The following is a 26,149-nucleotide window of genomic DNA, read 5'->3' as shown; positions in this document are numbered from 1 at the left end:
GGGTCTGGCCAAAATCCACGCGAAACTCTCGCGAGAGCCTCCCGACAGCCGCGAGCCTTCGTGGGAGCCAGTTCCCGTCTCCCTTCTCAGGGCTTCCAAGGTCTGTCTCCTCCCCGCCGGCTTCCTCCGCTACCGCGGGGCGGGCCGGAACTTTTATGCATAGGAACTGATTTACACAGTAGAGCGTTGCCGGCCGGCGTCAAGGAGAATAGGGTGCCCTCCTCTTCCTCTCACCGTCGCCGCCGCGGAGCGGAGCCGTGCAGATCAGATCGAGGAGCGCGGTTACCGGGAGGGCTGGGTCTATGGTCGCTCCGCGGGCCGCTCCGCCGGCTGGTGCTTTTTTATCAGGGCAAGCTGTGTTCCATGGCAGGGAACTTTTGGCAGAGCTCCCACTAGTAAGTGATCTTCCGTCTTCTTGTCCGGGGCTGGCTCTTGAGGGTGCTGTGTGGACGGGGCCTGCGACTCCCCTTGGCCTGGATCCCGGCCCATGTCCCGAGCGCCGCGGAGTCTCCCGGGAAGCGGCGGCGGCCGGAAGCGTGATGAGCTTTTCTCGGACGACTCCCCTCACCCCGCCCCCTGGCCGGGTTTCGTTGGGGGGAAAATCTGTTGCGGGGAGGGAAGGGGGTTCAGTCTCCGGAGAAGGAAGGTTCGGGAGTTGAACTTCTGATTCTTGGTTTAGCTAGGCCGAGGAGTTGGGGCGGGGGGAGGAGGAGCGGAGCCGGTGAGGGTTGGGATGGGATGGGCACAGGTATGGGAAATGTGACACAGTATAGAACTGTGAGGCTGGCTCTTCAGGACAGTTGTGGTTCGCTTTTGCCTGGTATTTCTAAAGTTGGTCGGCATCGTAATCTTTTGTCATTCATCTTCTGTCTTGTGCGGATTTAATATTACTCCGAGGAGAGGAGGGAGTCAGGCTTGTTTCTGCTCATGAACCGCTTTCTGCCACTACCTTAAACCTAGGTGGAGTTTTATGTTTGTAAGGTATAGGACAGGTGCTCTCAACATTTGTCCATTTCGTTAGTCTGTGTCTCATATTTTGTTTTAAAAATGTATTTTCCAGGGACTTTGCCAATGTCTTTAACATTTTTTCATGAATTTTTGTTTCTGTCAGTACCATGGAAGAGCTAGAGTAATAGTGAAAACATTTCTCCCTAAATACATCTGTTTAACTTTGGGTAGGCTGTACACTGTATACGTGAAAGACGAACAGAACCTGATAAATATGATATCTTAGTGTAAATAATTTTTAATGCTAAGAGAGCATTAGTAACTAAATTTTGAGTGCGAAGAAGATGGATTCCTATATTGTTCATTCGGTTTTTTAGCCTTTTGCACTAGAAAAAAGAAACAATGGGCTTTGAAACCTGTTTTCAGAAAAGCAGGTTTTCTTCTTGCTATAAGTGATTCTGTGGAGGTGTGATGCTATAGAAGCTTTACTTCTGATCATATTTTTATTTTGCACTGTGTTCATTCACTGAAATATTTGCTTGGGCAAAATTAAAATATGGAAAATTTCTGTAGTGAAGAAGAGGTATTCTGGAAAACTTTGAAAGAAGCTGAGAGAATTGACAGGTAGTTAGCTGTTGATTATCAGAAGTTACAGCCCTTTTTCAACTTAAAAAAAGAAAAGATCCTGCCCCCTTTTGATAAGCATTCTCATTATGCTTTCATTTACTGTCGGCTTATCAAAAGGGGGCCAGGATCTGTTTTATAAAACCAATTGTTTTTTCACTTTTCAAATATAAAATACTGTAATATTAAATGTGCTTTTTTGGAAAACTGTCTTTGCCTCCCAATTCAAATAGCCCTGGAGGAAGGAGCCACTTTGTCTTACTCAGATCCCTTGAGAATCACGGAGTCCCTCATCTGCAAAAGGTGACAAATATGAAAGACAAGACAATCAATTCGGTAAAAACAAAAAGATTATGAAAGCCATTGTTTTAGGTGATTTTGGTGAAAGAGGGAAATTGACATGAAGTATGCTGTTTTCATGGCTTTAAATTGCCCATTTTAACATTTCTGCTATCAGCATGACAATTTTTTTTCTTAGTAACATATGAAATAATGGTGAGTCTTACAATCAGTGTAATCTTTTTTTTTAAATAAATTTTTTTTACTTATTTATTTTTGGCTGCATTGGGTCTTCGTTGCTGCGCAAGGGCTTTCTCTAGTTGTGGCGAGCTGGGGCTACTCTTCATTGCAGTCCACGGGCTTCTCATTGCGATGGCTTCTCTTGTTGCGGAGCACGGGCTCTAGGCGCGCGGGCTTCAGTAGTTGTGGTGCACGGGCTCTAGAGTGCAGGCAGGGTCAGTAGTTGTGGTGCACGGGCTCTAGAGTGCAGGCAGGGTCAGTAGTTGTGGTGCACGGGCTTAGCTGCTCCACGGCAATTGGGATCTTCCCAGACCAGGGCTTGAACCCGTGTTCCCTGAATTGGCAGGCGGATTCTTAACCACTGTGCCACCAGGGAAACCCAATCAGTGTAATCTTAAATTTGGTGATATGTGGTGTTAATTGGCTTATCTTCCATATTGCATGCTGTGAGGAAAATTTTTAAATATTTGTGAAATTTATCTTTTTAAAAACATAAAATGACTGTGGAGAAGAAATTGATAATTCTGGAACAGAGAGAATCCTAGTATTTTCCAGAAAGTTAAAGTAGAACACAACACATTCTTTGATCGTGATGCAGTAAAGCTAGGACACTAAACATTTGCTGGTCGACTGATGACTGATGTAATGAACAGGTAACAAAAATTAAAACTACAAAAGCAACTCGATACTTTATTGTATCAAAGGAAATTGAAAACAGTTACATATTATCTAGGAAATAACATAATGAGATCAATATATATTCATGTCTATGGGAGGTGGCAAAGCCAAATTTATAAGAAAACATCTTGAATAACTGAAAAAGAATAAAAATTAAATATTTTACTTAAGAGTATTAAAAGGGAACAGTGAAATAAACCTATAGAAGGCAGACTTAATAAAGTTAACACTGATATTAATATATTAAAAGGGAAAAAATAGTCAGAAATTATAAGAGCTGGTTCTTTGGAAGGGAAAACCAAAACGGTAGACTAAACTATGCTAGCTGAATAACGGAAAAAAGGGATGATACAGAAATACAAAATTAGGAATGAGAAAAGTAAATAATCGCAGATATACCTTTGAGTTATCTCCATTTTCAAAATAAATTTGAAAGCCAAAACAAAGTTACCAGAGAGCTACTTCTTTAAAAATTGCTCCAGGCCCACATTATTTCATGGGTAATTTTTTTCCCACTTTCAAGAGGATCTGCTATTAAAGTTGTTCTAGTTCACACAGAAAGTTTTCCAATTCTCTTTATGAAGCCACAATAACACTGATAAAATCTAGCCAAGATAGCACTAAAAACAGTCACTTTTAAATATTGATGTAAATATAAATTACTGTCAAACGGAGTCCCACATTATGTTAAAAGTATAAAAAATGACATTGATTTTGTAGAAATGTAGTCAATATTGGGAAATCTGTTAGTAAACAGTAAAGGAATTAAAAAGACACTTAATATAATGCGACATCGATTCTTGACTAAAGCTCTTACTAAAACAGTAATAGGATGATTACTTAACATCATAAAAACGTATCAGAGCATTAACAAGAGATATTTAATGGTGACACATTAGGAAAATTAGGGTGCTTCTTTAACATTGTTCCGAATATGCTACTCTCAATGTAATTGATAGGATAATGAGATATAAAAATGACAAAATTATCAATATATGGAGATAAAATTAACTAGAAAATTCAGTTAATTTAAAAATTATTAGAAATAGTAAAGGTTTAATAAGATGAGCAGTTACAACATGTAAAAATAGAAAACTTTCTTTTACTGTTGATGGAAAAAAATAATTTACAATAGCAGTGGAAAATATGAAATACTCAAGAATAAACTTCAGAAATGTGCAGGACCTGTAGGAAGAAAATTTTTACATTCTCTGGAGAACATAAAGATCTTAATAAATGGAGTTTGAATTCCAGCATTGTAAAGATACCATTTCTCCCTAATTGATCTTTAAATATAATGCAATCCCAAAGAAAATTTTGGATGAATTTCCTTTTTGGGGACTTGATATAATGATTCTAAAGTTCAGGTCTTAGAATAATAATTAGAATTAGACTTGCCAGAAATCTTCTGAAGAATAGTAGCAAGGGGGTTTTCCATACCAGTTTTTAATTACTCAATTTTATGTGTTAAAATAGCATCTCAGGGACTTCCCTGGTGGTCCAGTGGTTAAGACTTCACACTCCCAATGGAGGGGGGCTGGGTTCGATCCCTGGTCAGGGAACTAGATCCTGCATGCCACAACTAAAAAGATCCCACATGCTGTAACGAAGATCTCACATGCGGCAACAAAAGATCCCTTGTGCGGCAGCTGAGACCCGGTGCAGCCAAATAAAAATTAAAAAAAAAAAAAAAAAAAGGATGGCATAGGAACAAGAAAAACAAATTAAAAATAGGAAATTATAAAGAAGATCCAAATATAATGATAGAATTATACTTCTTGAAATTCTTTGGTGACATTTGGATAACCATCTAACAAAACATTTAGCTGGATCCCTACTCTACCCTGTATCAAATTCCAGATTGATCACAAATTGAAAGAAAAAAGCCTTAAGGATATTAGAAAGTATGAGGGAATTTTTTTTTAAATCATTTTGTATCAGGGAAGGCCTTCCCATGTGTGACAAACACAAAATCAAAGTAAACTATAGATTTGAATAAATATGTGATTCAGATTTCTGCATTGCAAATCATTAAATATCAAGAGATCATGCTAAACTTGGGGAATGTCTAGAGCATATTTGACAAAGAAATGATTTTTTTATCCATAATACACAAATTTTAGATCGTAAGATTATCTTAATCATAAAATGATGACCATCCCATTAGAAAAATGGTCATGTTAGGGTTACGATGTACCAAAGAACTATATTTGACCAATAAAGGCATGGAGAAATGTTTAACCTTAGAAGTAAATTAAAAAAAAAATAGTGAGATACTAATTTGCCTTTAAGTTGTAAAGTATTTAAAAGATTGGCAGTGACCTGTAGGGTTAAGTATTTTAAGACACCCTCATGTGTCACTCCTCTGAATGGAAATTGGTGTGGAAGGCAAGCTGACAATGCATATCAAAATTACTAGCAAAACTGACCCATTAGTTCTAGGAAATGATTCCAAATATCAATCAAATATACAAGGGTGAATTACAAAGATGTTCATTAAAGCATTACTTGTAATAGTGAAAAAGATAACTTACATGCCTATCAACAGGGATTAACTAAATAAATCATGATCCATCCATAATGCTGTGCAGCAATTTAAAAGGATGCTGAATAAAAAATTCATTGATGTAAAACTTCCAGGACATACTGAGTGACAAAAGCATGATGCAGAACATTTTGGAGGATCACGTCAATTACATGTCTGTTTAAAAATAGACTAGACTAGGGCTTCCCTGGTGGCGCAGTGGTTGAGAGTCCGCCTGCCGATGCAGGGGACACGGGTTCGTGCCCCGGTCTGGGAAGATCCCACATGCCGCGGAGCCGCTAGGCCCATGAGCCATGGCCGCTGAGCCTGCGCTCCGCAACGGGAGAGGCCACAACAGTGAGAGGCCCCCATACCGCGCAAAAAAAAAAAAAATAATAGACTAGACTAGGTAAGAGGTGGAGGCTATTGGTAAAATAAATTCTGAAGCAGCTTTTAACATGATTGGAATTTGTGAAGTAGAAATATTACTCTAGTTACTCATGAACACCTGAGAGAAGATATACTTCAAATCTAAGGCATCATCAGTCAGTGTCAATTTCACCATTATTTATCACTAAGAAAGTGTAAACATTACTGCCCATTAAAATGGTAGGCATCACTGAAGATGCATCTTGATTTCAGTCTTAAAATCAATGAAATACACTATAATAGTGACAGAGGTGGGGGTGGGGAGAGGTAGACTGAGAAGGAAGAGAGAAAAGATTAGAGCAGATTTTTTTCAGGGCATATTTACATTTATTAGTGAGGTAATTCTCAGTGTCAAAGTTTCAAGAAATGTGAAAAATATTGTCTTTCAAGGTTACTTGTATTTTGTACTTCTCAGAATATTAACAACCTCTTCAATCTTAAAATGTTTCCTGTAACTTTGTTAGTTGATTTTCTGTAGGATGTCTGAATCTTTGCTTTTTTTAGTTTGCAGTGGATTTTGGATAAACAAGATCTGTTGAAGGAACGCCAGAAGGACTTAAAGTTTCTCTCAGAAGAAGAGTATTGGAAATTACAGATATTTTTTACAAATGGTAAAGTTTTTTTTTAATTGGTTGAATTGGTACAGTTGGTTACCTGTGAATTAAAATGTTTTTCTGTAGTAATTTGTGATGAACTGTTTTAGTCCCTACTTTACATTTTTATTTACATGTGTATTCTTCTTACAACATGTATCTTTTTTTAAAGTGATTTAAAGTCTTTTGTGAATCTTACATGTCAGAGACACTCAAGACGGTCTTAAAATATTAATCTCCCTAAGCTTTATAATGCATCATTAAACCTAATTTAAGATTGGCTAAAGCAAAGTACTTTGAGGATAAATGATTCTTTGGATTGACATCCTGTATTGGTCACTCCTATCTTACAAGTTTGCTTTGGACGGAAGAGTTTTAGAGTTAAAAGATCCTTGCTCTGCCACGTGGTAACTTTGTCACAGGATCTTTCTCACCCTCAGTTCACTTTTATGCAAACCTACCTCTCTGTTGTTTTGAGGATTCATTTTGGGTTTTTTATAAACTTTATTAAGCAGTAGTTATAACACTGATAGGGGTCTAATAAGAGTAATAATATGAAGAGCATTGAAAATACTTAGAAGATAGAGGGGAAATACCTATCATCTAACCTCCTTGATTCAAGAATAGATTTTATTATGAGGCAGTTTCTGTTTTTTTGTTATTGTTTATGCGTACCTATATATTTTTTTTAACAAATTTGCAATCTTAATACTAGACCACTGTGATCCAAGTAGAGCTTTATAGCATGTGTAGGTTTTTCTCTTTGTTAAAAATGAATATAGTCATGATTTAACTGCATTGAAGTTATTGTTAAATGTTAATATAATGATTTCAGAAATACATTTAACTTTATTATTTTTCTTTTAGTTATCCAAGCATTAGGTGAACATCTTAAATTAAGACAACAAGTTATTGCCACTGCTACGGTCTATTTCAAGAGATTCTATGCCAGGTAGGGCTGTGTTATTTTGGGAATATGTTAATGCTTATTTGAAACTCTTATCTAATGTTGATGAGCCTTATATAAGTGAATCATGTGTTTGCCATAGAGTTGTCCTGATTTTTTTCCATATAAATGTTTTCTATATGAATTCTGTTTTCATATGTGTTTTTCTATATGAATGACATTTAACTTTGTTTAATCATATTTTAGGTATTCTCTGAAGAGTATAGATCCTGTATTAATGGCTCCTACATGTGTGTTTTTGGCATCCAAAGTAGAGGTATGAAATAATTTTCTGTTTTTTTTTAAAAAAATTAATTAATTAATTTTTGGCTCTGTTGGGTCTTCGTTGCTGCACGTGGACTTTCTCTAGTTGCGGTGAGCAGGGGCTACTCCTCATTGTGGTGCGTGGGCTTCTCACTGCGGTGGCTTCTCTTGTTGTGGAGCATGGGCTCTAGGCGTGCAGACTTCAGTATTTGTGGCTCATGGGCTCCAGAGTGCAGGCTCACTCATTGTGGCGCATGGGCTTCTCACTGCGGTGGCTTCTCTTGTTGTGGAGCACGGGCTCTAGGCGTGCAGACTTCAGTAGTTGTGGCTCATGGGCTCCAGAGCGCAGGCTCACTCATTGTGGCGCATGGGCTTAGTTGCTCCACAGCATATGGGATCTTCCTGGACCAGGGCTCGAACCCATGTGCCCAGCATTGGCAGGCTGATTCTTAACCACTGTGCCACCAGGGAAGTCCTAGTTTTCTGTTCTTTATCAAAGTATAGTCAACGTGTATTGGTTAATCTGCCCCAGTTTTAACATTAACTGTGTAAAAATAATGTGATTTATATAAAATATTGAAATTTATACAAAATCAAAGAAATATATACATATCTCTGTATATTCAATTAACAAACACTTATGTAGCATTTTACTATGTACCTTGTGCTATTCTGACTCCTCTTACAAATTATGACTTAATCCTCATAACAAACTATGGGCTACATAGTTGTAATCTCATTTTATAAGTGAGGAAACTTAGACACAAAGAAATTAAGTTCATGTAGCTGATAAGTGACAGAGCCAGTATTTAAACCCTGGGAGTCTGGTTCCTAATCCCATGCTCTTAACCGCTTTGCTCTTCTGCCTCTGAGACATTTATTGTTTGGCACTAAGGAGTATTCCATGAATGCCACAGCTTGTCTACTATAACCTGAGGATGTTCTTCCTTCTCCTTCATATGCTTCCTGTGTTCTGCTGTCTTCCCTTCCTGCCTCCTGATGATTGGCTGGCTAACAAGCCATAGGGAAAGCAAGAGGGAAAGCAAGGATTGAGGTGGCTGTAGCAGTATATATTCTAACGAGGAATGGTTTGGGTAGTGAGGGCTGGGAAATTAGGTGAGGGAGAGAGAAGAGAGATGGCAACTTGCAGCTGAGACCAAATCTCTGCTCACCTTATTTACCTTTTTAGTATTTTTGAGAGAGCTCAGCTAAATCCAGATAATAATAGCAGATATTATTAACTGGTCTTCATAATAATCCATGTAATCTTCAGTAGTATGAATCCTTTGTATATGTTTCTATTTTTAGATGATGTCTTTAGATTAGTAATTGTATTCCTGAATATTAAATGTAATTTAATTGTAAGTGGTAATTTAAGGAGGCAGAACCAGCGCTGTTGTTTTTAAGTTCTTTAATGGAAAAGAAGGTGTTTATAAAAGGCCCGTACTATGGGGTGGCTTTTCCAAATATTACCATGTAATTTTATGTATATGAAGGACAACCAGTATGAGAAACCAAGACAAAATCTTTATAAACTTCTACTCTTGTAGATTAACTTGGAGTTTTAATTTGTCTTGTGTGTTAAATATCTTTTGTTACGTGGCTTACTGAATAGAAACCTATTTTTTGATTTATTAGGTGAAAGTTTTTCCTTTAAGAATTTGGGGTAAAGAATTATTCCTGGAAAAAGATGTATCCTTTCATATTTGGTTATAGCATTTTAAAAAATCTTTAACTATGACCAAATCTTTCTGTGTTTTGTCCAGTTGTGTGAGAATTGTATTGAAATGGCATTTAAGAAGATGTCCCAGGCATTTAATTTTCAGTATCAGTTATTATGGTGTGAGGTTTAAATGCAAATATAAATAATACACAGGCATACATATCCCCCCCTCCCCAAACACACACAGTTAGATAAGGATTCAGGTTGAAGGTTTTTGAACAGACTGTATTCAGTTTAGTTTCTTCTGTTGGCTAAGGAACCAATTCTTGATTTTTCAGCTTTAAAAATGAAGGCTTTGGGGAAATCCCTAGTGATTCAGTGGTTGGGACTCCACACTCTCACTGCCAAGGACCTGGGTTCGATCCCTGGTCAGGGAACTAAGATCCTACAGGCCACACCACACCGCACGGCCAAAAAAAAAAAAAGAAGCCTTTAATAACTTTATAAGGTTAATCAAATTAAATGAGACTATATGTAAGGTGGATCACCTCATAAATTTTTGTTAATTTTACAGTGGCAGTATATTAAGTTCAAAGAGGAAATGGGAACTGACATCCGAAGTCTTATGCTAATCATTCTTGTCTTCCTGCTCCGAAAAGAAAAATAATTGCTTGTACGGTCTTTTGAGTTCTTTTGGTGATATTAAAGTTTATTTTCTTCAGAGATTCAACTGTTTTATTATTAAATTCCCTGAAGTACCTGTTTGGTAGTCCAGGTTCAACTGAAAGGAAGCATAGTTAATACTTATTCCGGCAATTAAGTGTAGAATCTAAAAACTCTTGGAAACTAATTTGAGTGCAAAAAGCTGGCACTGTCACTTCAGGGTCTGGTTTCTAATTTGGTACCTTCCAATAATATTAAATTATAAAATTATTTAAGCATTTGTGTTAAAGTGTAGTAATTTTAAGGAAAGGTCATAAATTTAGAGATTTAAGTACATCATTCCTCAAGTAGGTAGATAACTGCAAACATCGGAGGAATATAGGAAATGCTCCGTTTTGAATAGACCTCAGATATACTTAGGTTCATTGGGTTACTATGTACCTAATCTCGTTTACTTTTCTTTTTCTAGGAATTTGGAGTAGTCTCAAATACAAGATTGATTTCTGCTGCTACTTCTGTATGTAAGTGCAAAAAATATATCTTGCTTTAAGATTGTAATTCTAAAGAAAGCTCCATAGGACATAGATGTTTTTCAGTTTATGAGACCTATGAGAGATTAGTTGGGTCTATTAAATCTCCTGAGGTGAGATCACCTTTATGCCTAATGTATTTGGCTAAAAATTTTAAAATACAAAAAATTTTTAAACCACTTAAAGTATTATCTCTAAGACATTACTTTTAATGCTAAAAATGGGTAGTAACTATTGAGCCAAAAACATCAACTCTGTGGCTCTTAATTTTATAATAAGGTTAAGAAAGAATTTTTATTTTTCAATTTTATTGTACTTCATTGCTTCATAATAACTAGCAATTGTGTCATTCTTGTGGGTGAAATAAACTATTTCTTTAGCAATTGTAATTATGTCTTTGATGGGGATTGTGTTTTTTCACTCTTTATGGAAAAATGTGGCACAGAAAAATATGCTGACTCTTTAGTTTGTAGAGCTGATTCTAAGCACCAGTTCTGTCTCTAAGCAGCAGCTGTATAACCTTGAACAAGTTGCTTTACCTTTTGGCCTTAATTCTTTACCTAAAAACATGGGGTTTACGTGCCTGTGAATCATGGCATTAAAGGAAATAACATTGTAAAGTAGCAATCGTAAAGTATTGTACACAAGGTAATAATATTATGCTGTGTTCCATCTTCATAGGTTAAGCAAAAAGATATCACCTAACAAAAGATAATTAAAATTATTTTTTTTTACTTCTGTGATCTTACACAGAAGAGGCAGAGGCATTTTGTATTAAGTTTCTGAGCCAGAATTTCATGTTTTGGGGGTCATTTTCCTTTCTGAAAGGAGTGTAATAATCTAATTCAATCTTTTTTCATGTCATATCTTATTTTGAGGATAGAAGAGTAATAATCAGTTTTGCCATAGAATTTAATATGTCAAATATATCCCATTGGTGAAGTATTGAATTGCCTTCTGGAAAATCAAAATTATTTTAAAAATTGAAAAATGACTTCAAGGAAATGTACCAGAATGTTAGCAGTGCTCACCTCTGAGTAGATTATAGGTGCCTTATTTTCTTCTTACTTTAGTCTCTCTTTTCCAGATTTTTTAGAAGGTGTATATTTTTGAAAATGTAAAATACCTATTACCAAGGTTTGTTTTTTATTTCTCATGCAAAGGCTAAAAGGCACACTCATATTCATTTTACCAATGAATAGGGAACTTTATAGTAGACTATTTTACTTATTTCATAAATTTTACAGTGTATTATATCACCCAAACAGCTTAGTTTTCAAATTTCAGCCCCAGTGCTTTTGACATGACAAATTAAGCAAAATATAATCTCTCTGCTATATGAGGATATTAATAACATCTATGTCATATGGTTGTTGTGAGGATCAAATAAGTTAATATCAGTAAAGCTCTTAGAACCGTGCTTTGTTCAGTGTGTTAGTTTGCTAGGGCAGCCATAACAAAATGCCAGAGCCTGTGTGGTTTAAACAACAACAATTTATTTTCTCATGGTTTTGGAAGCTGGAAGTCCAAGATCAGGGCGTCAACAAATTAAGTTTCTCCTGAGGCCTCTCTCCCTGGCTTGCAGATGGCTGCCTTACTGCTGCGTCCTCTTATGGCCCTTTTTCTGTGTGTGTGCATCCCTAGTGTTTCTTCTCTTTGTAAGGATACCAGTCCTGTAGAATTAAGGCCCCATGCTTATGACCTCATTTAACCTTAATTGCCTCTTTAAAGGCCCTGTCTCAAAATAACAGCCACATTGGGGGTTAGGGCTTCAACCTGTAAATTTGGCGGGTGGGGGTGGATAATTCAATTCATAATACTCAGTAAACTGTAGTGGTTACTATCATTGTCATCAACAACAGCATCATTATCACTGGAAAACACCATACTGGATGCAGTGGTGATAAAGAATTTAAGGACAAGAAAATAAGACATCAATATACAAATATTAATACAGAAGAAACTAAGTGGCATAAGAGAGTAACAGAGAATGTAATGAATGTTTTGAGTGGGAAAAGTTGATTTGTTAGATGAATCCAAAAAGGCTTAAATAGAATTTGGTGAAGAAAGAATTTGAACCTGGGGAAATGCAGGGGAAAGGTAGTCTAGGAGCACTGAACAGTTTGATCAATATAAGGAAAAGCTACTGAGTTACATTCAGTGAATGGTGAGTAAGGAAATAGTGGGAAATAGCCCCCCTACCTGGCTAAGGCCAGATAATAGATGGCCTTCAGTGAGGAATCTGCAGCTTGTTCTGTTGTCAGTGGCGGTACCTATGAAAGCTTTATTTTTCAACATGAGGGTGATGCCAGAGTTGTGTATTAGGAAGATGATTCTGGCAGAATTATGTAAAATGAATTGAGGAGAGTGTGAGTCGAAGTAGACAGACAAAGTTTGAAGTTTTTCATGTGATACAGCATGGATGAACCTTGAGGATATTATGATAAGTGAAATAAGCCAGTCACAAAAAGGTAAATACTGTGTGATTCTACTTATATGAGATACTTACAGTAATCAAATTACTAGGCATAGAAAGTAGAATGGTGGCTGTCAGGGGCTGGAGGGAGTGGGAAATGGGGAGTTGTTGCCTAATGAATATAGGGTTTCAGTTTTGCAAGAGGAAAAGAGTTCTGGAGATGGACGGTGGTGATAGTTACATAACAGTGTGAATGTAATTAATACTACTGAACTGTATACTTAAAAACGGTTAACAGCAGAAACTAACACACCATTGTAAAGCAGTTACTCCAATAAAGATGTTAAAAGAAAAAGATAACGGTTAAAGATGGTAAATTACATGTAATGTATATTTTACCACAATTTAAAAACCACCGGGAGTTCCCCGGTGGTCCAGTGGTTAGGACTTGGTGCTTTCATTGCCGTGGCCCTGGGTTCAACCCCTGGTCGGGGAACTAAGATCCCGCAAGCCGTGTGGCATGGCCAAAAAAACCCCCCAAAAAACAAACAAAAAAACTCACGAAAAAAACCCTTTCTGAAATAGTTTTATATATACGGCAAACTGTAGTGAGTACTGTCACCACTGGGTGCTGTAAGAAGGAAAGCTAACAATTTTAAGGTAGGAAAAAACTTTTAAGTTATTGAAATAATAAGGTAAACACTAATGAAGCCTTAAAATAATGTTTTGGTAGCCAGCAAGGAGAACAAGCAAGCTAGGTTTGAATGATAGAGTCAGCAGGGCTTTTGAAAAGAAAAGATTTAAGAAGAGTCAAAAATGATATTTGAGGTTTCATACCTGGGCATTGGGAGGTGAAGGTGGTGCTGGAAGAGGAGAATGAGTGGGTTCTGAAAAGAATTAGATTTACTCTTCAACATTCTGAGTGTAAATGTATCAGTAGAACATCCTATTAAAAATGTGAAGCCAGTGATAGAAATTTGAGACTTGATACCTTTTAAGAAAGAGAGCTGCATAATGTCTTTCGCTGCATAGAAGATGTATACCAAATAAAAAAACCAGACCTTTGGGTTTGTGATCAGGCAGGAAATATACAAGGTGGACCTAGAGCATCTCATAGTACCAATGAGTAAGTAAGTACTCAAAAAAAAAAACCCCAAACCAAACCCCTCATTAATGGGGGTATGTCAAAGACATATAGGAGCCAACTGAAAGAGCTTTCAATGGCCAAAGCTGGAAGAATTTGAGCAACAAAATAAAAAAGAATAATACTGCATTATAACCCAAAGTATAACCCAAGTATAAAATAAATATTCATGCACCCATACTGATATAAATAAATGATAGCGTAAATAAATAAATGGGGGGGAGACAAATCTTCCATACAGAAGAATTTCAAATAATTTATATAGCTAACTCCCCCATCAAGTAGAGGAAGCATAAATTCCTACTCCTTAGGTGTTGGCTATGCATAGTGACTTTTCTTCTAATGTGTATATTATGAAAGAAGGTGGGAGTATAATTTTACAGTGGAGAAACCTGACAAGCACTGTCTCAGCCAGGTGATCGAAGTCAGTATCAACAATGATAAATGACATTAATAGTATGTACTTTTGCTGTAATATAATGAAATGGCACTTGACCTCTGTGGTCTTCTTTCTGAAATCCCCAAACCCCGGTCTAATCATTAAACATCAAATTCCAATAGGGAATCAACCTACGGAATACTTGACTGGTTCTCCTAAAAACTGTCAAAGTCATCAAAAATAAGTTATGTCTGGAAAACTGTCACAGCGTACGGAACCTAGGGAGACATGACAAGTAAATGTAATGTGGCGTCCTGGAAGAGAGCCTAAAACAGATAAAGGACGTTAGGTTAAAAACTAAGGAGAGGGGCTTCCCTGGTGGTGCAGTGGTTGAGAGTCCGCCTGCCGATGCAGGGGACACGGGTTCATGCCCCGGTCCGGGAGGATCCCACGTGCCGCGGAGCGGCTGGGCCCCTGGGCCATGGCCGCTGAGCCTGCGCATCCGGAGCCTGTGCTCCGCAACGGGAGGGGCCACAGCGGTGAGAGGCCCACGTACCGCAAAAAAAACAAAAAAACAAACAAACAAGGAGATCAGAATAAACTATGGATTTTAGTTAGTAATAATGTATCTATCGTAGTTCATTAGTTATAATAAATGTACCATACTAACGTAACGTGTTCACAACAGGATTCTGGGTGAGGGGGCGTCTTGGTCTGCTTCAGCTGCTATAGCAAAATACCAAAGTCCGGGCAGCTTAAACAAGACATTTATTTCTCACAGTTCTGGAGGCTGGGAAGTCCAAGATCAAAGTGCCTGCCTTGATCAGTTCCTTGATTGGCCATGATTAGCTTCCTGGCCTCCAGACAGCCTCCTTCTCAGTGAGTTCTTACATGGCAGCCTACTCAAGAGTCTTACTTTTAAAAAGTAGAGGAATATAATTTGGTAGAGGTTTCATTTGTTTTGCTTTTAAGGGAAATTTGAGCATACTAGTAAGTGATAGGACAGATTTATTGGAGGAGGAATAGTTAAAGGTGCAAAGGAAAAATGTTGACTTTCAGTTGAGTAGATGAAAGCAAATGCACAAGTGGTAGGGGTAGCAATAGAGAGGAGAGATGCATTTTCCTCCAGGTCAGAAGAAAAGGATTAGGAAGTAGAAAATCAAAACGCAGAGCAATTTTATCATGGAATAGGAGAGAAGTTGACAGCATCAGGTAAAATCTAATTCAGTAAATTAGGTGTCAAAGTCCAGGGGTTAGGGATGTAGATTTGCTTTATATACAGAGATAGTTTTACCTTGTTGATTGGTTAACATTATGTAAGTACCTGTTTTGCTTGTACACTTCATATCTTGCTTACATTAAATGGATTTGTGGGGACTTCCCTGGTGGTCCAGTGGTTAAGACTCTGTGCTTCCACTGCAGGGGTGCAGGTTTGATCCCTGGTTGGGGAACTAAGATCCTGATGCCCCGCGGCATGGCCAAAAAATAAAAAAATTATAAAAGGGGGGGGGTATTTGTAAAACTCAGTAACCTTGATGGGTACATTTTTAAATTAACTAAAAGGAGAGGAAAGGAAAGGTTAAGTAGACATTTCCTAATGTCAAGTTTAAATGGCTTAGGCTTCAAATCTTGGCAAATGTTACCTATCTAAATTAGCTGTTAGAATAGTTAATTCCTACCATTTTTGAGGAGATAGAGGATTAATTAACAGTTTTTTCGTTTGTACTTTCTTAGTGACTAAGGGTGTGCGTGTATATATATTTGTGTGTGGTATGAAGAAAGTCCTAGAGACCTTTGCACATATATTCATGATTTTATTAAAATATGTCTTTTGATAAAGAAATACCTATTATAAAAAGTTTAGAAAGTTCAGATTAGTAAAAATCTGTAAATCTCAGAGGTAACTACTGTTAACATTTTTTGGTTGTATTATCCTTCCAATATTTATATATATAGTTGACCCTTGAACAACATAGGGGTTCGAGGTGCTGACCCTCTGACCCTCTGCAAAGTTGGAAAATCTACATATACAACCTTGGTTCATGTAGTACCTATTTATTGGAAAAATCTGTGTATGCGTGGACATGCATAGTTCAAACCTGTGTTGTTCAAGGGTCAACTGTGTATATTTACAAATATAAACATATATATATATATATATACTTGTGAACACATATATAACCCATGTTCCTTTTAAGCTAAATTACTAAATAGAGCAATACCATTCTAGAGCTGGAAAGATTTTAGAAATGATAAAAGCCAGTGATTTTTTTTCCATTTCCTTTAGTTTTTAAGCAGCAGAACTCTTCTTTCTTAATATATTAAATATATCATTGAAACTCTCTAATTGTAATATAGATGGGGGCCTAGGGCTTTCTGCCACTCAGTCTTTCACCTTGCCTGAAAACAAAAAAATCTGCATCCCTAAGCATATTCAAGAGCTCCTACTAAAAATTAGAAATGATTTAGCTCTACCTCTAGTATTTTACATTGTATTAAAGAAGTTTTGTGTTTATTCACTCCCCATTTTCTCAGTTTAAGTTTTGTTTGTTTGTTTGTTTTCTGCAGTGAAAACTAGATTTTCATATGCCTTTCCAAAGGAATTTCCTTATAGGATGAACCATGTAAGTATATTGTAAAAAATAAAAACTACTTGTTAAAACTGTATGTAAACTAGCTACATTTTATATTAAAATAAACTGAATAGTCTCCTAGAAATGGCAGTTTCAGATTCTACGAGAATATGGATTTTATTTCTAAATTAAAGCTAAAGTGCTTCTACCATTAAAAAAAATACTTTGTAGCAGTGGTTATCAACCCGGGGTGCCCATTAAATCACGTTGGGAGCTTTTTTTAATAATACTGATGTCAGGGCCTCTCTGGATCAACTAAATCAGAATTTTCAGGCTTGAAACCTGGACACTGATATTTTCTAAAGCTCCCAGGTGGCTACTAATGTGCAGCTGGGGTTGAGAATTACTATAATGGAACAGAATGAAAACCATACTTGAAATTTTACATTATTTTAGAAGATGCATTTCTATTGCCATTTTAATAGGCATGTTTTTCTTTTTCCACCTTGCAAGGGATTTTTTAATTCTATTTAAATTGTATTTTTGTTTCATTTTCAGTATTCTCTTCTATTATTAATTTGTAATATAACAAGAATAACAGTTAAGTGGAGATAATTACATTTTTGCATTTGTTGAGTGGGAAGTATATTGGAAAATCTGAAGCTTATACAGGATTATTTTAAATAAAAATAAGTAATAAGAATACTTATATGAGGCTGGCTTTTCCTTACAAGGATTAAAATGTTTCATAATCACAGTTGCATGCATTGTATAACAAGTAATTGTTTATAGCATATGTTTATTCTCATATAAGCTATTGTGTTTTCTTGATTTAAAGCAATTTTAGTGAAAATTTTTGATAAATGCCTAATTACATTCTTATGTTAGACTAAGTAGACTTATCTAATTTGGTTTCATGTTGACATTTATAATCCTTTTTTTTAACAGATATTAGAATGTGAATTCTATCTTTTAGAATTAATGGTAAGTATATTTCTTCCTTGTGATTAATAGAGTAAAACTTACTTTCAAATTTAGTGAAGTCATAAATTTAAAGAAATAATTGTAGGGAGGTGCATTTTAAAACCATCCAAGTGATATGTGATGATGGTAAATCATAGTACCTAGTGGCATCATCACCTATATGCTCTTGGAAGCTTGTAAAATAGTTTGTATATACTACTTAGGATGGGAAATTTTTTCTGTTCTATAGTAACTATACTAAGAGGATTACAAGCAAACCAGTCAGGACATTAAACCACTGTAAATTATTTGCACAATTTGTGTATGTGTGTGGTGTTATTTAAAGATAGATTATGTCTTTGGCAGAATTCTGCTCCTCCAGTTGGGAATTACGGATTTATAGGCTAATAAGAGGTTTCAGTGTGTTGCAGATGTGACACTTTGAGTCTCTAAGGGAATGGATGCTGACTGACTGCCAACCGATTTACCAAGGTATATTTCAGAGAGAGCACTGCCTTCACTATTACAGTAGAGTTTAGGGCTGCCATACTGCTTGCTTAAGAGAATAAGAGGGAAGCAAGCATGAGTTAGAAAAATACATTTTGAAATACACAATTAAAAATCAGTTGGGTAATGGTAAGGTTTTTGTGTTATAATAAATCTGTTTTTATACATACACATTTTTTAAACTGTTTCTAGGATTGTTGCTTGATAGTGTATCATCCTTATAGACCTTTGCTCCAGTATGTGCAGGACATGGGCCAAGAAGACATGTTGCTTCCCCTTGCATGGTAATTAGAACAGAAGTTATTCATAGTGTAACATGTTATTAGCTAGGAAGGTTGACAATTAAATATGAAGTTTAGTATTTTTAAAGTAATTAAACTAGTGCCCCAAGATATTTTATGTTGAGTGAAATATCTGCTTGTTGAATTCTAATAACTATACTGGTATAAATGCTAAAATGATAGATCTTTAAATTATCTATTTGATGAATATTTCCAATAAAATTTGATTCTTATGAAAAACAGACTGTTTACATGAAAATTAAGATTGTTATCTTTAAATTATAATGGAAAAGAATGTGAAAAAAGTATATATATGTATAACTGAATCACTGTGCTGTACAATAGAAATTAACACAACATTGATTTCAACTATATTTCCGTAAAATAAATTAAATGTTATCTTTAAAATAATCAGAATATTTTTGGTGGTATTCAACATATATATTAATTCGTTGTATAATTTCTGGTTTCCTATCTGATTTTCTAATTTTTGGAAAATTAGAAAAATGTTTATCTTATATTAAAATTTATTGTGAGGTTTTAAAATTTTAAATATATTTAGCTGTAATTTTATTCATTAAAATATGCTTATTCATTGTCACATTCATGTATCCACCTTTTTCCTTTGCTGTTCACCTTTGTATCTGTGTTACGGTAATATAAAAGAGATATAAATATATACAGATAGGGGAAATCTGGCTCTCTGTGGAGGGTAATGTACAGTCATATGAGGTAGTTCTGCTTTCAGTAATAATATGATTTACATTTCTATAGGAGGATAGTGAATGATACCTACAGAACGGATCTTTGCCTACTGTATCCTCCTTTCATGATAGCTTTAGGTATGTAAATGTGGTGTACCTTTAGTAGCTAAATTGTTGTATACCTATTTAGGTCATCCTAAAAGAAATTTCACCCTATTGTACTTTATGTTTTTATGTTCCTTGAAGTAATAGACTATTCCTTGCATGTGAACTTTCAATAATATGAACTGCAACTATCACAAATCAGGATTATTGTCCCCCCACCCCCCTTTTTTGGTAAGTTTTTTTTTTAATCGTTTAAAATAATTTTAACCAGTGTCTGAATAGAACATTTTTGTTTGTTTAGCGAGAGAAGTTTGGAATTAAGCCTTCTAATACTAGTTGTAACTTATATAAAATAACTAGGTCTTCTTTTATTTCCTGAGCCCAATTAAGTCCTCAGCAGTCAAGTAAAGGAGCCTTTTGTGGTCCTTGATGCCTTGCTAGAGAGAAAGTTAGCCACCATTCTATTATCTGTGAAAGGCAGTACTGTCATGAGTTAGAACAGATGGTCCTAGGTTTAAACTTTTCTTCCTTTACAATTGTGGGAAAATTATCTAACCTTTCTGAGTTTGTTTCCTCAATTGTAAAATTGGGGGAGGGTCCTAAAAACTCAGTATAGAGTTGTTAGAAGAATTAAACGAGTTATCTTTTAAATAATGCCTGCCATATGTTAGGCACTTGTTAGTTTCTGTTCCCTTTCTGTCTTGTATTCATTTCTATGACTCTGTCTTCTTGATTCCCCCCCCATTCTTTTACCAGTCCAGACTAATTTTTGTTGGTTTCTCTTTATTCAGTTACCCCTTAAATGTTAGTGTTTCTCCGCCTTCTTACATGAGGGGTGGTAAATAGGTTATACTTATGTAGTACTGGAGGCTCCCTGGAAGGATTCTGAAGTGGCATCTGGGTTCAGTGGGAAGGAGTACTGGGATCTGCATGGGTAGGAAGGCCATGTGCCACATCTTTGTCATCCTTGCTATTTTTGTTCTTCCCGGGCAGTCTCACTGAGGCCCGTGGCTTCTGCTATCTCTTATGTGTCGAAACATTTAAATTTCTTTATTTAACCAAGATCTTGCTCCTAAATTGGCCTGTATATCAATCTCTGCCTTTTGGATAGCTTCCTTTGGCATCTCACTGGCCTTCAGACTCGTGATTAGGACTGAACTCATCAGTTTGCCCCCAGATATACTCTTTTTAATGTCTTTGCTATGTTGGTGAATAGCACTAGTTACCTTAGTTGGAAACCCAGTAGTTAGGCTCTTTCGTCTTCCTCGATACCTACATCTAGTTGGTAACCAACACCTGTTGTGCCACACTTTTTAGTAATCTCATAGCCACCTTCTCATTTTTATCCAGGTTATCACAGCAGTCTCCTTCCTGGCTAGTTGGCCTCCAGCATCCCTGTTCTCAGAGAGCCAGTCTATCCTCCACACTTGAGCAAGGCTAGCAGTTCTCAACCAGGGATAATTTTGTTCCCCACAGGATTTTTGGCAATGTCGGGAGATGGTTTTGGTTGTAACAGCTGGGGTGGGATGCTACTGGCATCTAGTGAGTAGAAGCCAGGGATGGTGCTAAGCATCCTGCAGTGCAGAGGGCAGTCTCAAAGAATTGTCCAGTTCATAATATCAGTAGTGCTAAGGTTGAGAAACTGAGCTAGAAAGAGCTTTTTAAAATGCAGAATTTGTGCTTCAATTAAAATCTTTCAGTGCTCCTCCCAATTTCTGGATAAAATCCACAGCTTCTTTTTACCATTTATGTATATATCATTCTCTGCTCCCACTCTCACCTTTTTTAAAGACTTGGCTCAGATATCATCTCTTTAGTGACACCGTCCCCAACTCCGCACTCTCTGCATCACCTCAGTCTGGGTTTAGGATGTCTCTTTCCCTAATTTGCTCTATGTATGCCCTGTCATGGCATTTTCCACTGTATTTTTATTACCTGTTTTTATAATTTGTCCTTTAGCCTCTCAATCCTTCCTGAACCTAAGCCCTACTTTATAAATAGCTTTCTTTAACTTGGGGCAACCAGAATGTCCGTGCACGTTTGAGTTGCTGTTTGCCTAGAATGTCATTCTTAGCAAAGTCATATGGGTAACCAGACCAGGGAATATAACATTTAACAAGCTTGTGTGGGATCAAGGTAGGCAGGCTGCTTGGCAGGAATTATATTAGTCAAACTTATGATGTAGACTGTTGTCTTTGGGCTCTTTCACTATCTTTGTTAGTTTATATTGTAAGTAATGTATATAATTACATTGTATGCAGTGCATTACATTTTTTTTTTTCTCTCAGCTCTGTTTGATTACAACACTGAACTCTGTACTAGGGTGCCCAGTTTTCACCTAACTTGATCATTCGCTAATAACTTTAAAAAGCAGAGGCAACACTGCTTTTAATTGAAATACCAAAACACAGTAGTGTTGAAATTTATCAGTATATTGATTGGCTGGTTTTTTGGTTTGTTTGTTTTGTCACTCTGACTTTTGGGTGCATTTTGACCACTACTGTGTACTGCTATGCAGGGATCCTTTCCCTGCTCTGATTTCCTCAGTGGACTTCTTCCTCTCTGACGTGCCTTCTCAAGGCAACTGCATCATAACTAGCTCACAGTGAGAGCAGATGTAAGGACCTTAATACATATGTAGCCCAGTAACTTTTCCTCCCTGTAAGATTAAGTTGATGGGATGGTCAGTGGTAACTATTATATGAATCTATATAATTTTTTAAAAGAGTATAAGAAAATACACATAAAAATTTAAGTGAATATCTTGTTCTGAGTCCATACATTCCATGTTTGCAGTTAAACATGGACCTTTGTCTCTCATTTTCTCTCCAGCTTGCCTGCATGTAGCCTGTGTTGTACAGCAGAAAGATGCCAGACAGTGGTTTGCTGAGCTTTCTGTGGATATGGAGAAGGTAATCTTTAAAATTCCCTTAACTGAATATAACTTGAACATTTTAAAGTTAATGTCATATCTACTTACCATGAGCCTAAAATTCTTAGCCAGGCTAAGAATATTTTTGGTAAATAAATGTTAAGAAATGTGTTGGCAAGAAGAACTGATGTTGACCATTTAGGTTATATTTCTCTTCAGTTTAGGATTAAACAGAATGGTAAATTTATGTTTGATTGGTTGCAAAGTAGCCTCTAATTGCCAGGGTTATTTTAAAAGCTACCTAGTGACTACTGTAAACTTCTGTAACACAGACTATCTCCTGACAAAGTGATTTTTGCCCTTCTACCTTTTCTGCTGAAATGTTCTAGAATCAATCCAAGGTTAGGTCTACTCAGATGAAAAAGAAGGGCTAATTTGGAAACTGGATTTGACAGATTTGTATAGCTGCCGGTTTTTGAGCACCTTAACTCATGTGCAGAGTAGTTAGTAGAGAATCAAAACAGTCTTTTGTGCACTACCTCCCACTAAGTTGTTTGAAACAATTGGTATTAGAGGAGTGTGCTCTAAAGTGGCATACTCTTTCATGATTTAGACCTCTATTCCTAGTACCTCACTATTTTGTTTTGGTTTAAGATATCAGTAGGTAGAAGGAAACCAACTGCAGAGATGGATGAGGATACACTGAGCATACATATGCTTTCACATTTATCAGGACTGTCTAACCTAATCTGAAGGATAGAGACTATCTTTTCACTGTTTTCTAAGGGATGTCTAGGATGTGATGTGTGTTCTTTGTATACTAAATGTTGCTTGATAATTTGCCATTGAGAACTTTTCAAATATTTTCTTCTAGATTTTGGAAATAATCAGGGTTATTTTAAAACTGTATGAGCAGTGGAAGAATTTTGATGAGAGAAAAGAGATGGCAACTATTCTTAGTAAGATGCCAAAACCAAAACCTCCTCCAAACAGGTACTTTGTAGACTTTAGTTATTGATTTTATTTAATTCTATATTTCATATGCATTATCATAATTTTTCATAGATTATGTTGTTTTGTTTTTGTAAAATTTCTTCCAAAACTTCATATTTTTTCTTTTTTCTTAATTTGTGACTTGATAGATTGAGAACGTCTCATTTAAAAAAATACATTAATCTGATCATCTGTTAAGTAACCTTTCCTAATGCAATGGCAGGTCTATTACAGGTATCCCTCAACATATGATTATATACTGTACATAAATTTAAACAGAACAGAGAGAGGCAAGTTCATCTAAAATTCAGGGATAAAGAATTCTGTAGTAGTTCCATGTCAGTTTGACTTTTTCCCCCCACTACTGGCTGTTATCCTATTTATAAATTTCAGTAGCATTTTTAAAAAACATAGATGATTGATCTGATATTGTAAAGGTAAATAAATAATTTTGGCTTTTGAGTGACTCAAAGATCCATTGCAAACAGTAACATAATTTTGCTAAGTATGAGTCACTTGTTCTAAAAAGGTTTTTTGTTGTGGTGGGTTTTTTTGTGTGTTTTTCTGTTTGTTTTGTTTTTTTCAATAGGATCTGTTCATTTAAGTTCAGTGGTTCTCAGCTCTCACTGTACATCAGATCGTTTGGGGTAGGGAAAAAAGGTCAGAAGGGAAACAAAGAAATGCTACCCATCTTAATCATTTATTAAGAAAAATAAATAAGTTATATAACATTAAGATAGATTTGTAGATCTGATATGTTAATGTTGCCGTTTGGAAAAAATTAATACTTGACTTATACAAGGAGCTGTTTAAGGCAGTCATTCAAACAGCTGCCTTTGGATGCATTTTTTGCAGAAATTCCCTGAGTGATTCTTCACTAGTGGCAGGGCCTGAAGCTGCAAGATGATGATGGACAAGATAAGGCAATAATCCTATTGCCACAGTTACTGGTATTTTCAGTTTTAGTTTTTATTTTAAATATTCAGCATTTTCCAGGAAATTACCATATTTCTTTCTGACTTTTAATTATAAAGGTTTGCTGTACTTAACGTATGGTTTTATTACGCCTTTGGACAATAATTTTTTTGCCTTTGGACAATAATTTTTTTTGGAAGAACACTTCTTTTGTTTGTTTGTTTGTTTGTTTGTTTTTGGTGGTACGCGGGCCTCTCACTGTTGTGGCCTCTCCCGTTGCGGAGCACAGGCTCCGGACGCGCAGGCTCAGTGGCCATGGCTCACGGGCCTAGCTGCTCTGCAGCATGTGGGATCTTCCCGGACCGGGGCATGAACCCGTGTCCCCTGCATCGGCAGGCGGACTCTCAACCACTGCGCCACCAGGGAAGCCCGGAAGAACACTTCTTGATTTTCATAATTAGTAGGAATAAGATTTTCTATGTACGATTTAATTTTATAGGAAATTTGTCTAGAAGAAGCTCGAATCTCTATGTTGAGTGATACCTGTAATGACAACAAAATCCCATACCCTAATTTAAATTTTTGAGTGTAATGGACACTAACTTCCAGAATGCTTGTTATGTGTGAGGGCACTAAGTTACATAAGAATAAAAACATAAAACCAAATGTTAGTCTTCTGGATTTTAATTTTTCCACATCTGTGGCTTATAATTGGGAACGTCTTTGTTTTGTAGAGTTGTAACACGGAATAACCTTAAAAATTAGTAGGTTTATCAGGGTGTTGAAAACGAGTCTTTTAATTGGTGTAAAATCTCTTTCTTCCCCACTTGAACAGTGAAGGAGAGCAGGGTCCAAATGGAAGTCAGAACTCTAGCTACAGCCAATCTTAAAACATTCCGAAGAATTCTGTAGTGGACCAGTTGGAAATAAACCATTGGACAGATTTCAATAATGTCTTCAATGGAACACAAATGAAAATGAATAGCTTGTTTCTGTCAAGCATGTTGGGAAGTGATTTTATTTTTGCAAAATAAGTTTTTCCTTACCGAATTTGATTCTAGTACATGATTGATTAAAATCTATTGTTTATGAAAGTTTGGAAAGGTTCTAAGGGGACCTACAGACAGACATACATAGACATTTGAAAGTTAATAGCTTTTGATTAGTATAATTTTTCTTAATTTGGATAATAGAAATTGTTGCTTTTTATTAAGACAGGAAAGATGAAGCATAATTTGTTTAAAATTCTCTTTGGTCATTGAGCGACCAAAACAGGAAATAAAAAGTCAAATATATGAGGGTTTTTTTTTTCCCTCCTGAAGTTAAACTTTGAAACTGTATTTAAGGAATCAAATCTTACAAAATCCTGGAAGGTTTTGATAATGATGATAATTTCAGGGAAATTAATCAAGTACCTATTGATTTTAAAGCGTATTTTATTCAATAGTTTTGGTATCTTGCCATGGAGGATACTAGCCCAGCCTAGCAGAAAAGTGCAATATGTATAGCATATTTTGACATTTTAAAAGTTATATTCCATAACCATTTTGAAATGCTGGGCAAACATAAAAAAATCCTATACAGTTATTTGCATTTAATTCAGTTAATCAGGCATTTTGAAAGCTAATTGGATAAAACACCGTAATATGATTGAAATTTGGTAACATTTTAATGTTATTTTTACTCTACTGTGAAAAGTTTTTTATATGACATACACACCCTAGTTTATTTTTGTGTCTTAGTGTGGACTTACAAATTTACTACAGGTATCCTGAGCCAGGAACACAATCAGGTTGCAGACCAGTTTGATACTGGCTATTCTTAATTCTCATATGAGTGTAGGACTTCAGACTAAATGTTATATCAGTGGGACTGTGCTGTCTGTGGAAGTTAATAAATTACATGATCATTTTCTT

General features: G+C 36.1%; 1 protein-coding gene across 2 annotated transcripts; it reads left to right on the top strand.

Moving 5' to 3' along the window:
• Positions 1-363: 363 nt before the first annotated feature.
• CCNC (cyclin C) lies at positions 364-25,123 on the top strand (the record flags this gene model as incomplete). Of its 2 annotated transcripts, none has more annotated exons than XM_079716368.1 (12): positions 364-395; positions 6,227-6,333; positions 7,183-7,267; positions 7,469-7,538; positions 10,321-10,372; positions 16,889-16,944; positions 17,842-17,877; positions 18,556-18,647; positions 19,419-19,486; positions 22,286-22,365; positions 23,200-23,318; positions 25,069-25,123. In XM_079716368.1, the coding sequence occupies 12 exons, from the start codon at positions 364-366 to the stop codon at positions 25,121-25,123; spliced, it is 852 nt and encodes a 283-aa protein (XP_079572494.1). The 2 variants fall into 2 exon arrangements, with proteins under 2 accessions (XP_079572494.1, XP_079572495.1); XM_079716369.1 differs by lacking the exon at positions 25,069-25,123 and adding an exon at positions 24,174-24,225.
• Positions 25,124-26,149: the final 1,026 nt, after the last annotated feature.

This window comes from Hyperoodon ampullatus (assembly GCF_949752795.1).
Source record: "Hyperoodon ampullatus genome assembly, chromosome: 12".
Classification (NCBI taxonomy): domain Eukaryota; kingdom Metazoa; phylum Chordata; class Mammalia; order Artiodactyla; family Ziphiidae; genus Hyperoodon; species Hyperoodon ampullatus.
The sequence above is the reverse complement of the archived record's forward strand: the minus strand, read 5'-3'. Positions and strand labels throughout refer to the sequence as shown.